Here is a 16,623-nt window from a genome sequence, read left to right as displayed (position 1 = left end):
AGACACACACACACACACACACACACACACACACACACACACACACACACAGAGGACAGGTCGAACACACACACAGAGGACAGGTCGAACACACACACACACAGAGGACAGGTCGAACACACACACAGAGGACAGGTCGAACACACACACAGAGGACAGGTCGAACACACACACACACACACACACACACACACACACACACAGAGAGGACAGGTCGAACACACACACACACACACACACACAGACAGACACACACAGACAGAGGACAGGTTGAACACACACACACACACACACACACACACACAGACAGAGAGGACAGGTCGAACACACACACACATACACACAGAGGACAGGTCGAACACACACACACACACAGACAGAGGACAGGTCGAACACACACACACACACACAGAGGACAGGTCGAACACACACACACACACAGACAGAGGACAGGTTGAACACACACACACACACACACACACACACACACACACACACACAGACAGAGGACAGGTTGAACACGCACACACACACACACACACACACACACACACACACACACACAGAGGACAGGTCGAACACACACACACACACACACACACACACACACACACACACACACACAGAGAGGACAGGTCGAACACACACACTAATCTGTACTATGTGAGAATTCGCACCTTTTCAGATATTTTTCTGAGGAATGAGAGATTAGAAACGGATCTATAATTATTCATTACAGTGGATCAAAGTGATCAGTGCGATTTACTGTGTGAGAGAGAAACCGGGACCGTGGCAGACTGCAGACAGCTGTTCCTAATATTTACTAAATGATTCATAAAACAGTGAAATACAGATTTGATCCGTTTGGTGGGGATGAGATTAAAGGACCACTTTTTAACTGATGAATAACTTTTGCACAAATATTATCTGAATGTCTCCCGGGTTGATATCATAACTCAGCCTAGTAGGAATGGAACATATTCAAATTCCACATTTTATCCCAGAGCCTACGAGCATGTAGCTCTGCGTGTGAAGTGATGTAAACTTATGACCGCACATGAAGCCGACCTTCACAGCAGTGATTCCCTCCTGCTGCAGAGCTCCAGCCTGAAGTCGGCTCTGCTGGATTACATAAAGCGCTGCCTTCCCGCAGACAGCGAGAAATACAACATGGTGGCGCTGTGCTTCAGCATGAGGAGGGAGATCGGTGAAAACCACGAAATGGCAGCCAGGACGCAGCTGAAGATGATCGAGTCTCAGGCCTGGGGTGAGCCAAGAACACAGAAACATCTGCAGAGGTGCGTTCCTTTCTCTGGGCCCAGTTTCACAGTTTCTCGATGTTTCTCTGAACAGTCGTCACTCCGGAGCTGAAGAGTTCCTTGGTCAAAGTGTTGGGACTGCTGAAGGATGCTGCAGAGAGCTTCTCAAAGGTACTCGAGCTCCTCTCTGTGTTCTCCTGGTCCTGTCTTTAATAACCCGACGAGAGAGAATTTCACTGTGTGTGTGTGCGCGTGTGTGTGTGTGCTCTATCAGGATTCGTGCGTGCGTCAGGCGACTCGTTGCGTTCGGACAGCTAAGCTGGTTGCTCTTCAGCTCCACTTCCTGAACCAGGGATCAGATCTGCGCATCATCAACCTGCGACCTGCAGAGCTGCTGAACGCCGTCACGACTCTGCCGCGATGCTACCAGGTGGGTTTCTGTTACAGGTTAACCTTCCTTCCTAACTGCCATTATTAAGGTGCGCTCCACCCACCAGTAATAACCTTAATTATCAGTTCTTGAGGCTGATTCGTTGGCCACAGCGTGATGGTCTGAGCTCCTACCGTGAACACGTGAGCATCAGAATTGAACCACAAAGCTTTTTCTTTTCCACCGGGTGGTCATTTGGAGACGAGCTGACGGCAGGATGCACTGCGGGAAGGCGAGCCTGCAGAGGTGGTGTGATGTTCTGATGTTCTGCTGAGAACATGTGGGTCACACACTGCTGCAGACCGAGGTGCTCGCTGATGGCCGTGGCCTCCTTCGGCAGGATGATGATCAGGAGCGCTTTTAAACACATGAAGAAGAATTCAAGGTGTCGACTTGGTTTCCAAACTCCTCAGATCTGGTCTGGAGGTTCTACGTCAGCTTCCAGGACCAAAACAATATTAAGGAGGCGGTTTCAATGTTGTGGCTGATCTGCATGCAACAAACTGCACAACTGTCAGTGTGAAGCCCACACTCTGTCTGAAAGGTGGGCGTAGCTGCTGTAACATCACTGACCTGCAGGTGTTTCCTGTCTCTCAGGTGTTCGTGGTGTCGGAGGCGTACAGCTACAGTCCAGACTGGGCTGAGATTCTGTACCAGAAGGTGATCCTGAACGGAGACTTTGGTTACCTGGAGGAGCTCAGACGCCACCGCCCGCTCACCTCCACCCTGTTTGAGGACATTTTCAAAAAGTAAGACTGGATGCCATCTGTGAAAAGACCTGAAACCACCTGAAAGTTTGACATGGTCTCACCTGTGTGTGTGTGTGTGTGTGTGTGTGTGTGTGTGTGTGTGTGTGTGTGTGTGTGTGTGTGTGTGTGGGGTCATTTCAGGCTGGACGGCGCTCCCAGCAGCGTGACCTCCAATGTGAAGCGCCTGCTGTCTTACTGTGATGATGTGTACAGCCGCTACAGGCTGGCATACCAGCAGAATCTGCACGACGTCACCAAGATGCTGCTGCAGGACACCAAGACCTCCAGCTACCTGAACGACAGGCTGGGCAGCTGATCGGTTACCTGACCGCACGGTCTTCATGATCAGTATCCTCCGATGACAGGAAACACTGTGAACGTACAAAACTTGTTTATATCATGGAAAAAAGACCTCGTGTCTTTCTAACCTGATGGATGTTTTTTTTTTTTTTTTCTTCACTGGGTGAGCAGGATTTATGTTTGATGTGACCAACAGTTTTCAGCCTCATAAACTGCAGTTTAAAAGCTTATCAGTGGACAAATAAGCACAAAATCTTCATAAAATCATGAACATTTATATTAAAAATGCTCTTTAAACCATTTTATTGTTTTGGGTTGCTTTTTCTCCAGCTTCAGCGACACCAATATATCAGTAACATCCAAATAAAATCCCAGAATCTCACTCAGCAAACTGAAGCTCCGCCTTCTTGGACGGTCTGTTAGTCCCATGAAGCCACAGCAGCCATATTAATTGCATTAAAATGCTCCAAAAGGCTCCAACAGCACAAACACGGTCCAGAGGTCCAGATCAGGGACTGCAGTTAGCTGAGGTGAAGCCTAGCAGACAACTAGCAGATACAGCCGCCTGTGTCGCCATCCACCTGTCAGTCAAACAGGCCACACCCCTAATAATGCAAACTATTTAAACAGGTGAGTTATAAAAACATCCTTCACCAGTACAGCTGGTATGAAGGGGGAACTTATCCACAGAGACCAAAGCAGTTTCTGTATCAGGCTGTAAACATGTTTATTTCTGCTGGAAAGCTTTAACATGGGAATCTATGGGGACTGACTCACTGTGGCGCCTCTGCTGGACACCAGAAGAACTGCAGGTTTCAATTTTCAGTCCTGGCGGTTTGGATTCAGCTGTGGCAAAACCTATCAGGACAAAATAATTCATGTCCAAGAAATCTGTAGACAAAATTAAGTTGGTGGTGCACAGGTCAGGACAGGTGGGGTAAAAAATGTTTCTCCAGCTGTTCCTCTTTAGGTTCTTTAAATATGTACTGACAGTGTTTTTACTTTAGGAATCTACATAGGGTTTCCAGCCAATCAAATAATCAATACAAACTATGGCTGGGCTGCCTGGAAGTCATTCGTGTTTCAAGCTCAGACTGTGCTGCAGTTCATCTGCAGCTGATTTGATCTGGATCAGTCAGGCTGTGCAAATGCACCATGCTGACAGAAGTCCGAGCTCCTCATGTGAAACGCTTCAGACTGCAGACAGGAATCAGAGGAGCATGTAAACGCTGCTGAGGTGGAGATCACCGGGCAACTGCTGATTTTTCGTAGTTTTCTGCTGCTGTGCTGAACAAAGCTCTGTGGAGGAAACTTTAAATTATACTCTGGAAAAGTCTGGTTTATGTTCCTTCTAAGAGACAATTTTTAAATTGGAAGAAAAACAAACAGGTAATGTTTTTAACCCTGTGACTAAAGAAGAAAAATTAATTCTCTATCATTTGGATTTTTCTTTCCACTGGTCAGATAGAAAATGTTTGGGAGGAAAACAGCCCAAAATCTCACACAACTTTTACCTGCAGCACCTCACCACGACACATGCATCATCCTAATCTTAGCTGAGGGTTCGAAATATTAAATTAACCCTTGCAGAAGCAGGCCTGGACCTCCAGTGCATCACCGGACTGAAGTGTAGGAGGAGGTGAGGAGGAAACGGTCCTGAAAATAAACCGGCTGCTGTGGAGAGATGCAGTTCTCTCCTCCTCCACTAGATGGCAGTCCAGGCCAGTGGCGGCATCCTGTTACTCAGCTGTTCTTGTTCTTACTGTGATTTTTTTTTTTTTTTTTTTTGAATGTGTTTTTTGGACTGAACATTTCAATAAAATAAGATATCATGCAGTTTTGATTCTCTGTGTGTCCTACTTCCTCTGTGGGAATGAGAGCAGACAACTTCTGCCTTTTGACTTCATCAGCTTTTGTTAAATTTCCCTCACGGAGAGTTTGTGAAGTTTAAACTTGCTGAAACTTGCTTTGCTTTCATGTTTTTAGGGTTTCTTTTGCTCATTACTGCTGTAGGCAGAGCTGGTAATAAGCTGCAGAGTGTGCAGAGGATGCTGGGAAGCAAGCTGGAATTAAATGCTTCTGTGCAAAACCTTTCAAGCATGTCTTACCATTAATTAATGTTTTGATTTGGAATATGAGCAATTTCTCTCTATTAACAGGATGCGCACTGCAGGCTTTAACTATGGCTGTATTTAAACCTAGAATGGCCTAACTTGATCCAGGTGATACACCAAATTTTAGACCAATTATAAAATAAAATCCAACCTTTTCAACTTTCAAATCTTCCCTTTCAAGGTCTGTTCTCAGCTGGGTCATTATTTGAAGAGGATGTTTATTTGCAGAGTTTCAAGGATTTATAGCTCAGAAACAGCACCAGTGAAGCTTACTAAGGATTTGCTTCTTATGGCCTCTGACAGTGGACTCATCGCCATGCTTGTCCTGTTAGACCTCAGTGCAGTGATCGATATGTTGATCAAAACACAGATTAGAACACATAGTTGGTATTAAAGTAAATGAGGGGCCTGAAAGCTGAAGGCTCTGCCTCCCATTCTACTCTTAAGTATCCTAGGAACCACAAGTAAGCCAGCAGTCTGAGAGCGAAGTGCTCTGTTGGGGTGATATGGGACTATGAGGTCTTTGAGATAAGATGGTGCCTGATTATTCAAGACCTTGTATGTGAGGAGAAGGATTTTAAATTCTATTCTAGATTTAACAGGGAGCCAATGAAGAGAAGCCAATATGGGAGAAATCTGCTCTCTCTTTCTAGTCCCTGTCAGTACTCTAGCTGCAGCATTTTGGATCAGCTGAAGGCTTTTCAGGGAGCTTTTAGGACAGCTTGATAATAATGAATTACAATAGTCCAGCCTAGAAGTAATAAATGCATGAATGAGCTTTTCAGCATCAGTCTGAGAAAGGATGTTTCTAATTTTAGAAATATTGCGCAAATGCAAAAAAGCGGTCCTACATATTTGTTTAATATGTGCATTGAAGGACATATCCTGGTCAAAAATGACTCCAAGATTTCTCACAGTGTTACTGGAGGCCAAAGTAATGCCATCCAGAGTAAGTATCTGGTTTGACACCATGTTTCTAAGATTTGTGGGGCCGAGAACAAGAACTTCAGTTTTTTCTGAATTTAGAAGCAGGAAATTAGAGGTCATCCAGTCCTTAATATCTTTAAGACATTCCTGCAGTTTAACTAATTGATGTGTGTCATCTGGCTTCATTGATAGATAAAGCTGAGTATCATCTGCTTAACAATGAAAATTGATGCAGTGCTTTCTAATAATACTGCCTAAGGGAAGCATGTATAATGTAAATAAAAGTGTTCCTAGCACAGAACCCTGTGGAACTCCATAATTTTTTGTATTTCTCTCCCCTTTTTCACACCGTGTGTTTATATGTCGTTGTTTCATGTCAAAATAAAGCACCTTGTTATGAACCAACTAATATAAAACTAAAATTGAATGACAGCATTGATGCATCTATCAGGAAAACACAGTCTGCTGAAGCTGCAGTGATAAAACTCTTAAAATAAACATCATGACCACAGTTTGGCTTTTGCAGCAGATATAAATGTTTGGTGCCCTTCTCTCTGTGCCAGCCGCTGATTTTAATGGAGAGAGTCATTAAGAAAATGAGCTAATTATTCAGCCCTCATTAGGAAATTAATCAGGAGTTTGAATCATGCTCAGCAGAGCAGAGAAAAGCCTTCACGCCGGGGATTCAACTCAAATTAACGAGTTTATAGTTTTCATGACAGCAAACAAGCTCACAGCCTTTAAAATGACTGAACAGCAGATGTATGAAACCAAATGTCAGAGCTTGTTTTTCCTTTCCAGATATAATTTGCCACCATTAATTAATGTTCATCGTGAAACTAACTATTCCCAAAATCAAAGAGAGGATTCGTCAGCCTGGAGCGAGACTCTGGTTTTGTTCTCATTTCTTTCCTCTAGTGTCACATTTTTGAGGTCAGAGCTGCAGTTGTGTTTGTGTGCTGCAGGCTGTCGCTCACCTGAGACTCACCAGGAAACAACCTGAACTGTGGTCCAAGAAAAATTCAGTCCCACGCCGGCCTCAGTGCAGCTCCTCACTTCAAGCCATTTTAGCAAAGAGTAGAAAAAAAGAGTGTTTAGGTCAGTCTGCAGCCTCACAGGGATTACTGTACAGTCACTGATGGACTGAAACTTCAACCATATTTAAAATGAACATCCACCACTGGAACAGGAGCGATATGAAATTCCTGTCATACAGTACCACAAAAACAAATTAATATTTATGAAACTGAAAAATGACTTTAAGTTAAAGATATACTGGGAAGTTAATTTTGCACTGCTGTAAATGAGAGCAGTCAGTCTCCAGGACCGACTGAGTTTCCTGAGGAAACTCATGCTAAAAGAAAACAAGCTCAGAACAAACTTTACACAATTTCCAAATTCAAGTATTAAACAAAACCATCTTTGAGAGAATATTGTTTCCACATCCCTCTCAGCATGTGCAGCGTTTGTGTTTCTCTGAGACGACCACACGAGGAACTTAAAATGACAGCGACTCTTTGGGGGATTGTTGGAGACAATATTGGTGCTTTCACGTCAACAGGTTTGGCACCAGAGCGTCCCTCTGAACGCGTCTCTCAGTTTTGATCGCTGTGATTTCTGTGATGTGCTGCAGTTTGCTGCGAAGTGTGAATGGACTCCGGAGGTGAAGCTTTCTCCTGACCTCAGGCTGTTAATCCCCGAGCACTGGTTTCACTGAGGTGTGAAAGCTGAGTGATGAAACACTCCAAATGATGGCTGACGTGTTGCTGCCCGATTCAACCACAGTGAAAGAACTCCTGCAGTGTAAATTAAGCGTAATTAGGCTGCAACACAATAATGTGAAAATAAAAGCAAGTGAATGTTTTCTGAATCTAAGCCTTCCTCAGCCCAACTTTAAAATGAGTCTTCGTGTCAAACTTGAATTATAACTGCTGTGATCATTTCCTGCTACTTATTTTTATTTATTTATTTTGGACTCTCCCAGAGTCCATTTGCACGATTAGTTCAAAATAATCCTTAATTATCTTTAGCCCCTCCCCCTTTAAAGGCTTGCATTAACCCATCTTTCTTATGATTGGCCACCCTCTCAAACAGAAGCTTTGAACACCAGGTGGGTGGGGCTTCTGTTCCCGAGATGACCCCATACAGATACAGCTTCCTTCCTCTCATCATAGGCATGAATGTCAGGATCATTTTGGGCTTTATTCAAGATTCAAGACTCTTTTATTGTCATTGCATACACAAGTATACACAATGAGATTTATTGGTCTCTTTGAGCAGTTCTTTTCCCAGGGTGCAATGATTATACAGCATTATGTCTTTAATGACTTTAAAAAACAAGTTTGAATCTTTCACATCGCAGTCATTATGAGGTCCATGGAGATCCAGTTCACAGTCCACTTCTGCAAGCAGATCCCTCCCCACTGGTATTCCATCTGCCTTCATGCACTGACCCTCAGCTTCTGCTCTGACAGAGACACCACGGCCTTCAGCTGGAACCTGTTCCCAGCAAGATCTTTCCAAAGGTTAGCTGTTAAATATTCAACTTGTCTTTACTAGCAAAATCTCTCCACATCCATATTTTTTAATCTTATTTTTTAATGATCTAATTCCTCCACAGGCCTAACCGTACAGCCAAAATAGTAAATGATAAGCTCAGCACTTCCAAAACAGTCATCATTCGCTTTTTGGAAGCTGAAGCAAATGTGGAGGGAATAACACAGAAGGTGAAGGATGCCTTTGCCTGCCTCGTTTGCAAAGGTATGCGTTACATATTTCAGCAAATATGTGTTTAATTTTCTTATTTTATCTTTAAAGTAAATGGCACATATTTTTCTGCATCAATTTCTTTTTTTAAAACCTTGTAGCTCTAATGGAGGAGCCCATGTTTTCCACATGCTCTGAGTCTCTGGTTGGAGGCCGAACATGTGTGGAGCAGCGGCTGTTAACTGCAGATCACGGTCTGCAATGCAGAGCTGAAGAATGTGATCGTAGCGCACAGCAGGTTAACGGTCTCCATGCTGTTGTCTCCCCTCAGAGATACAGACGTGTAATTCATCTAACATTGATCAGAAATGGGCATTTGTCACTGCAAAGCTAAAGAGGGTGCAGTTTGTATTTCAAGCCGTCACACCAGCCTAACTGACCAGGTTTTCCTACAAAGGAACCTTTTATAAAATCAGCTTGGGTAGTGTTGGCATATACACTAACCTGCAGCCTCTGCAGCTTATCACTAACACGTTTCCTCATCCTGATCGATGGCTGGTTTTCTCTGTAATCACATCATCTTGTTTACTTGGTTGTCCTTAAGGTTCAAGCCGAGTTCGATGTTTATAACATGGTTTGGGAGTGGAACAGTAGTCGGTAACTGCGGTTTACCACTTCATTATGTAATTATTAAATTGCTTAAATGATATACAAGCTTGGGTGTTACACAAAAGTTAAAAAAGAATGAGAATTGCAAGTTCTCCTTTATTGCCAACAATCAGAAACAAGATTGTAAGTACAAATTATTTGAACTGTTATAAACTGAAACAGCTTTTAGTTTTGTCTGTAATGAATTTTTAGTTTACTCGTTTCTTCATTGAGTACCACTAATGGATCACACACATCATCTGGTGATGTCAATAAGAAACCTAGCAGCATCTTTAAAGGGTCCACAGTTATGATGAACCACGTTCTGGTAAAGTGAAAAAAAGTCAAAATGAGAACCAAACTCGGTTTCAGTCCACCGTTTGGCTTCTTCACAGGGGACAGGCTCCAGTCCAAAAATGCAGTCTCTCTTCAAGGCTGATCCCACCTCCTGCTGACACAGGTCAGCTGCAGCAGCACCATTGGGCAGAAGCTCCTCAGGAGTTTTTGCAGGACACGCCCCTTTAGCCAGTTCATTTGGCATTCCTTTTCCTGCATGACACACAAGTGTGTTTTAAGGGTTTACAAATGAATGAGTTAAAATTTACTTGGTATAGTAAAGTGAACATAACTGCAACAAATTCACAGCATTTAGAAATCTATTTATGAGCTTATCTTGTTACTTTAGTGCAGTGTTTTTCAACTAGTGTGCCGTGGGAGATCGTCAGGTGTGCTGTGGGAAATTATCCAGTTTCACCTAATATGCCCGGAGTGTCTGTGCTGTAGTAGTGACTGGGAGCATAATCATGTAATACTCTTCCATATCACTAGACTAGACAGCAGCAGGTAGCGAATTGCATTGTACATAGAGACAAGAGAATGAAGCTGCTTTTCCATACGGAACGACTCGCAGTGATTTGACGGCATCTCCATTAGAATCAGGAACACTTTGCCGGTCCTTTTTCCGTACTCACTAAGCCAGGGCTCTTCAACTCCAGGCCTCGAGGGCCAGTCTCCTGCAGCTTTTAGATGTGTCCCTGATCCAACATACCTGAATCAAATGGCTGAATTACCTCCTCAGTATGCAGTCAAGTTCTCCAGAGTCCTGCTGATGACTTCTTTATTTGACTCAGGTGTGTTGAAGCAGAGACACATCTAAAACCTGCAGGACACCGGCCCTCAAGGCCTGGAGTTGAAGAACCCTGTTCTAAGCGATCCGAGGCAATACATAAACATGACGAGGAGGACAGCATGCCACTGATTGGCCAGGGAGTGTCGTCACTAGCGGAGGCATGAGAGCGACTCCTTCACCAGAATCAAGCCTGCCATTTTTAAAACCCAACAGCAAGAAACTGGAGGCACGTAAAGCACCGGTTGAACGCCCAGAACAACAGTTTGCAGCGGTAGTTTTGCAACATGAGAGCCATCTGAAACGCTCACACAGCATACATATTTGTAACGCTATACTGCCGGGCGATCGCCACTGAAGCACCGTTACCTGCCCCTACTAGCCGAACAGCTGGTTTATTTGCTTCCTATTCAATACACTTTGATAAGAATGACTATATTGTTAATATAGGCTAGAGTATCATTTTTAACATTTTTGGCTGGTGGTGTGCCTCGTGATTTTTTCAATGAAAAAAATGTACCTTGGCTCAAAAAAAGGTTGAAAAACACTGCTTTAGTGTTCCTTCAAAGGGGTGATTATGTGTTCATTGATCAGATCCACATATAAATACTCAACAATAAAAGGAAATCTACACAAAATAGCAAGATACCCAAATAATTCAGGACAAATCGATGAGTATTTTATAAATTGAAACTGCCCCATCTATTGAAAATTTCAGTCAGTAGTGAATATATAGATATGCAAATAAGCTACGAATTTGTAAATGCAGTTCATATCGAAATTTACTACAGAGTGGTAAACTAAATTTAAATTTAAATTTAAACTAAACTAAATTTAAATTGCTTCGTGAACAAAATATTCCTGTAACAGAGCCAGTAAAAAGGAATGAATCCCAGCTGGGATCCTGTGTGCATTCCATGCCTCTACAACATTACTGATACCAATCCCGGCAAACTGCCATGCCAAGTTTGACACACAGTACTTGGATGTGCTGTCCTCCATGTCCAGTTCCTCCATGTCCACCAGCTGTACCAAAGCTGCCCTCAGAGGACAGCTGACGCGGGCATTGACCTCTGACCACATTCTCTCAATCACATGGTTCTGTGCATATTTTAAAACAGCATGACTCGGCCTGTTCCCATCTGAAACACACTAGTTTACAAAAAAGTTAATCAAAAAAAGAACATATTTTAACACCACATTGTTACCCTTGTAGAAGGTGTCTGAATGTAGGGCTGCCTCTGACAATTGGATCTGTATTCTGGCAGCCTTTACCTGGATGAACAGTGCCAGGTTTTATCTGAAGATAAAACACACAAACATAAACCCTTTAAACCTAACAAGCATCCCAGCCACTCCTAAAGTAACGATAAAAAAAGTATTTAGTTAAAACTGGACAGAGCAATAAGAGACTGAGGAATAAATGAATACTAGTAGCACTAGCCAGGTTATTTAACCTGTACACATCCTCGTAAATGAAGATGTTGTGTTTTACCGGCATGGTGGAATGACTGACAATCTTCTTCAACAGCCGTGAGACATGGGTCACTCCAAACATAACAAGTTTTTCATTTTGATCTAATTGAAGATTTTGACCCATGTATTCTGCATTGTAGGGTATGGGCTTCAGATTTCGGGCACCCTAAAATAAAACAAACACTCAATATATTTGCAAGCTTAGATTCTCAACACCAGTGCTCTGCTGGAAAACTGGTATTTAACATTACTGCTGTCTTGCTGCATGATAGGGTTGATAAATGCTTCTCAACACTTTGCCCACTCTGCCTTCAGAAGATATCCAGTCATCATTTTTCCACCAAAAGATGATCCAGTCTAGAAGTGTGCGTGTGTGTGTGTGTGTGTGTGTGTGTGTGTGTGTGTGTGTGTGTGCGGGGGGGGGGGGGGGGGGGGCTCCACAGGTCACTACATGCTTCGAGAAAAAAAATGAGAAGCTTGCTATGTTTGCAAAGCCCAACATAGACTTAAAAAAAAGTTTCAGCACAGAAGCTGACAGTTTATCCATAGAGGCACTAAATAGGGAAGAATACTGGTAAAAATAACCTAACATTTCCAGTGGAATGTGTGGAGAAACAAGACTGTTAATACTTATCATGATAATAATGTGACAAGCCAAATATATTATTATATATATTATAAATATATTATTATTATAACTTATGTGTATAGTCCTTCCATTCATTTTTATCCAGTTCGACCCCTCTGGCAGCTGGAGCCTATCCCAGCTGCCGGGGGGGGGGTTACAGCCTGGACATGTCGCCAGGCTCTCGCAGGGCTAACAGTGTATCAGCCACTCAATTAAATCTGTAAATTGTAGCATACGACTGATGCCTGGCTTCCCATTAGCTTGTAGTTAGCTTTTTAGCTACATTAATGTAGCCATTGCATATTTCACAAAAAGCATTCATCATAAAAAATATATATAACAATGAAAAGCTTACCCCAGCAATACCTTCAGCGACTTTAACTTCAAGCTGGCTGTTTGAACAGATATGTGTGAGCAGCCCTGATCAGCACACCATCTCGCACATTCCTCTCAGAAAAACACCGTCTTGTTCCGAAGTGGGTGCATAACAAGTTTTTTGTGTGTTTCTCTGTATTGGCATGTTGAACTAAATCAGCATGGAGAGCACATATTTCTCACTTGCAAAATCTGCAGAATGCCTTTGAGTCTCCCATCCGAGCTCGGATCCATTCTGTATTATATTTAACCCCACTTAATGGAACTCATTCTTGCGCTGCCTCCACACTCTGAGCTGTTATGAGTGTTTGTTTGGGTGTGAGTCCAAGTGGGCGGGAGCGATAAACAAGAAACGGGTGCTTGGAAGGGACAAACTACCTACCACTCGTCTTTTGCTTCAATATAGGGCGCCGAGAGATAATCAAGGAGTTTCACTCGGAAAGAAAGCCAAGCCCAAAAAACCGCAACCCGCGACTCACGAGATTTGCAAGCAACTTTAGAAAAAAACAAGCCCAAAGTCGCTTATAATAAGCGGACTTGGCGACACTGGCCGCGAGAGTCCGATCATTTCCGGGTCGGAATGTTCCTTGACGTGCAAGCGCGCGAGCGCACATGCACTTCGGAATGTTCCTTGACGCGCGCGCGCGAGCGCACATGCACTTCGGAATGTTCCTTGAGGTTTTGAAGCTTCCTTTGATGACGTCACAGACAGAAGGCTATAAATAGGCTCCACGTTTGAAACTTTCAGTAGGAATCAGATGTTTGACCTGAGTGCAATGCGACGATTTTGAAAAGAATTTTGGATTGTTTCTCAACAATTTCCTAAACAAACATCAGTCAATATGCCAGTCAACACACCAGCCTTCCTCCCCAATAATCTTGACATTGGTGAAGGAACCATACTGGGAAACTCCTTCAAAGTGGAGAAATTCCTCGGACAGGGCGTCTTTGGTTTTGTAACCAAATGCATAAACACCAAAACCAACAAAGCCGTGGCTGTGAAAGTCAACAAGAACGACCCCAATATTTTGCAACAGGCAAAATTGGAAATGTTCATGCTCGAGCAGCTGCGACGCTTGGATCCAGACAGCTGCAACATTGTGAGATGGAACGGCTATTTTCTGGACAGGGAGCGTATTTGCTTAAATTTTGAACTGCTCGATCAGAGCCTGTTTGATTACATGAAGGACCGCAACTTCCAAGCTCTTCCCGTTAGTGAGCTGAGGCCAGTTTTACACCAGCTGGCCAATGCCCTGGCCCATCTAAGTTCCATGGGAATAGTACACACGGACCTCAAAACAGATAACCTGATGATTGTGGACCGCCACCAGTCTCCCATGAAAGTTAAAATTATTGATTTTGGACTGGCATGTCTGGTGTCTTCATTGACTCCAGATGTCACTGTGCAACCCACTTGCTACAGAGCGCCAGAGGTAATGCTCCATGCTCCATTTAATGAAGCCATTGACATGTGGTCTCTGGGCCTGATAGCTGCAGAGCTGGCCATAGGGCGGCCACTCTACCCTGGTAAAACAGAGATTGATGTGTTCAGATTTATAACACTCACTCAGGGCCAGCCACCAGACCAAGTTCTAGACTGCGGTTTTAGTACAGATAAGTTCTTTGTACAGGAAGACTCCAGCAACCGGCGCTGGAGATTTAAGTCTGTAGAAGAATTTCGACTGGAGACAGGATACCGAGTACAAGAAACCCGAGGTGTTAAGCTTAAGAACCTTGATGTTCTTGAGGATGTAATGAAAATGAGATCGGGACACCATAGCGGTCAGGATTTGTTGGTGAGCCTGATTAAACAGATGCTGCATTTGGATTCCCTTAAGCGCATCACACCCTTGGAGGTTCTCAAGCATCCCTTCTTTGACCTCGGCCTCTCCCAGAGTTCCTCCAGAGACCCTCGTACTGACATGGAGAACCCAGAAAAGCAAAGTCTCGTTCTCTCTCAGCAGCCTTCCCGTTGCCAATCAAAGAGCCCACACAGCATTGACTGCAGTGTGAAAAACCCAGCTCCATTACCTGAAAAAATTCCAGTCAATATGCCAGTCAACACACCAGCCTTCCTCCCCAATGATCTTGACATTGGTGAAGGAACCATACTGGGAAACTCCTTCAAAGTGGAGAAATTCCTCGGACAGGGCGTCTTTGGTTTTGTAACCAAATGCATAAACACCAAAACCAACAAAGCCGTGGCTGTGAAAGTCAACAAGAACGACCCCAAAATTTTGCAACAGGCAAAATTGGAAATGTTCATGCTCGAGCAGCTGCGACGCTTGGATCCAGACAGCTGCAACATTGTGAGATGGAACGGCTATTTTCTGGACAGGGAGCGTATTTGCTTAAATTTTGAACTGCTCGATCAGAGCCTGTTTGATTACATGAAGGACCGCAACTTCCAAGCTCTTCCCGTTAGTGAGCTGAGGCCAGTTTTACACCAGCTGGCCAATGCCCTGGCCCATCTAAGTTCCATGGGAATAGTACACACGGACCTCAAAACAGATAACCTGATGATTGTGGACCGCCACCAGTCTCCCATGAAAGTCAAAATTATTGATTTTGGAATGGCATGTCTGGTGTCTTCATTGACTCCAGATGTCACTGTGCAACCCACTTTCTACAGGGCGCCAGAGGTAATGCTCCATGCTCCATTTAATGAAGCCATTGACATGTGGTCTCTGGGCCTGATAGCTGCAGAGCTGGCCATAGGGCGGCCACTCTACCCTGGTAAAACAGAGATTGATGTGTTCAGATTTATAACACTCACTCAGGGCCAGCCACCAGACCAAGTTCTAGACTGCGGTTTTAGTACAGATAAGTTCTTTGTACAGGAAGACTCCAGCAACCGGCGCTGGAGATTTAAGTCTGTAGAAGAATTTCGACTAGAGACAGGATACCGAGTACAAGAAACCCGAGGTGTTAAGCTTAAGAACCTTGATGCTCTTGAGGATGTAATGAAAATGAGATCGGGACACCATAGCGGTCAGGATTTGTTGGTGAGCCTGATTAAACAGATGCTGCATTTGGATTCCCTTAAGCGCATCACACCCTTGGAGGTTCTCAAGCATCCCTTCTTTGACCTCGGCCTCTCCCAGAGTTCCTCCAGAGACCCTCGTACTGACATGGAGAACCCAAAAAGGCAAAGTCTCGTTCTCTCTCAGCAGCCTTCCCGTTGCCAATCAAAGAGCCCACACAGCATTGACTGCAGTGTGAAAAACCCAGCTCCATTACCTGAAAAAATTCCAGTCAATATGCCAGTCAACACACCAGCCTTCCTCCCCAATGATCTTGACATTGGTGAAGGAACCATACTGGGAAACTCCTTCAAAGTGGAGAAATTCCTCGGACAGGGCGTCTTTGGTTTTGTAACCAAATGCATAAACACCAAAAGCAACAAAGCCGTGGCTGTGAAAGTCAACAAGAATGACCCCAATATTTTGCAACAGGCAAAACTGGAAATGTTCATGCTAGAGCAGCTGCGACGCTTGGATCCAGACAGCTGCAACATTGTGAGATGGAACGGCTATTTTCTGGACAGGGAGCGTATTTGCTTAAATTTTGAACTGCTCGATCAGAGCCTGTTTGATTACATGAAGGACCGCAACTTCCAAGCTCTTCCCGTTAGTGAGCTGAGGCCAGTTTTACACCAGCTGGCCAATTCCCTGGCCCATCTAAGTTCCATGGGAATAGTACACACGGACCTCAAAACAGATAACCTGATGATTGTGGACCGCCACCAGTCTCCCATGAAAGTCAAAATTATTGATTTTGGAATGGCATGTCTGGTGTCTTCATTGACTCCAGATGTCACTGTGCAACCCACTTTCTACAGGGCGCCAGAGGTAATGCTCCATGCTCCATTTAATGAAGCCATTG

General features: G+C 43.9%; 1 protein-coding gene across 1 annotated transcript in view; it reads left to right on the top strand.

Annotated features, from left to right (window-relative positions):
* The window catches only part of spg11 (SPG11 vesicle trafficking associated, spatacsin), a 28,236-nt gene extending 25,198 nt beyond the window's left edge, over nt 1-3,038 (top strand). Inside the window, exons 36-40 of the mRNA XM_030731549.1 lie at nt 1,099-1,267; nt 1,354-1,430; nt 1,534-1,689; nt 2,287-2,438; nt 2,580-3,038. Of these exons, the coding sequence (XP_030587409.1) occupies nt 1,099-1,267; nt 1,354-1,430; nt 1,534-1,689; nt 2,287-2,438; nt 2,580-2,754 (729 nt within the window). The 3' untranslated portion in view covers nt 2,755-3,038. The remainder of the gene's footprint in view (nt 1-1,098; nt 1,268-1,353; nt 1,431-1,533; nt 1,690-2,286; nt 2,439-2,579) is intronic.
* Nucleotides 3,039-16,623: the final 13,585 nt, after the last annotated feature.

This window comes from Archocentrus centrarchus, chromosome 6, assembly GCF_007364275.1.
Source record: "Archocentrus centrarchus isolate MPI-CPG fArcCen1 chromosome 6, fArcCen1, whole genome shotgun sequence".
Lineage (NCBI taxonomy): Eukaryota > Metazoa > Chordata > Actinopteri > Cichliformes > Cichlidae > Archocentrus > Archocentrus centrarchus.
This window is presented reverse-complemented; position numbering and strand designations above follow the sequence as displayed.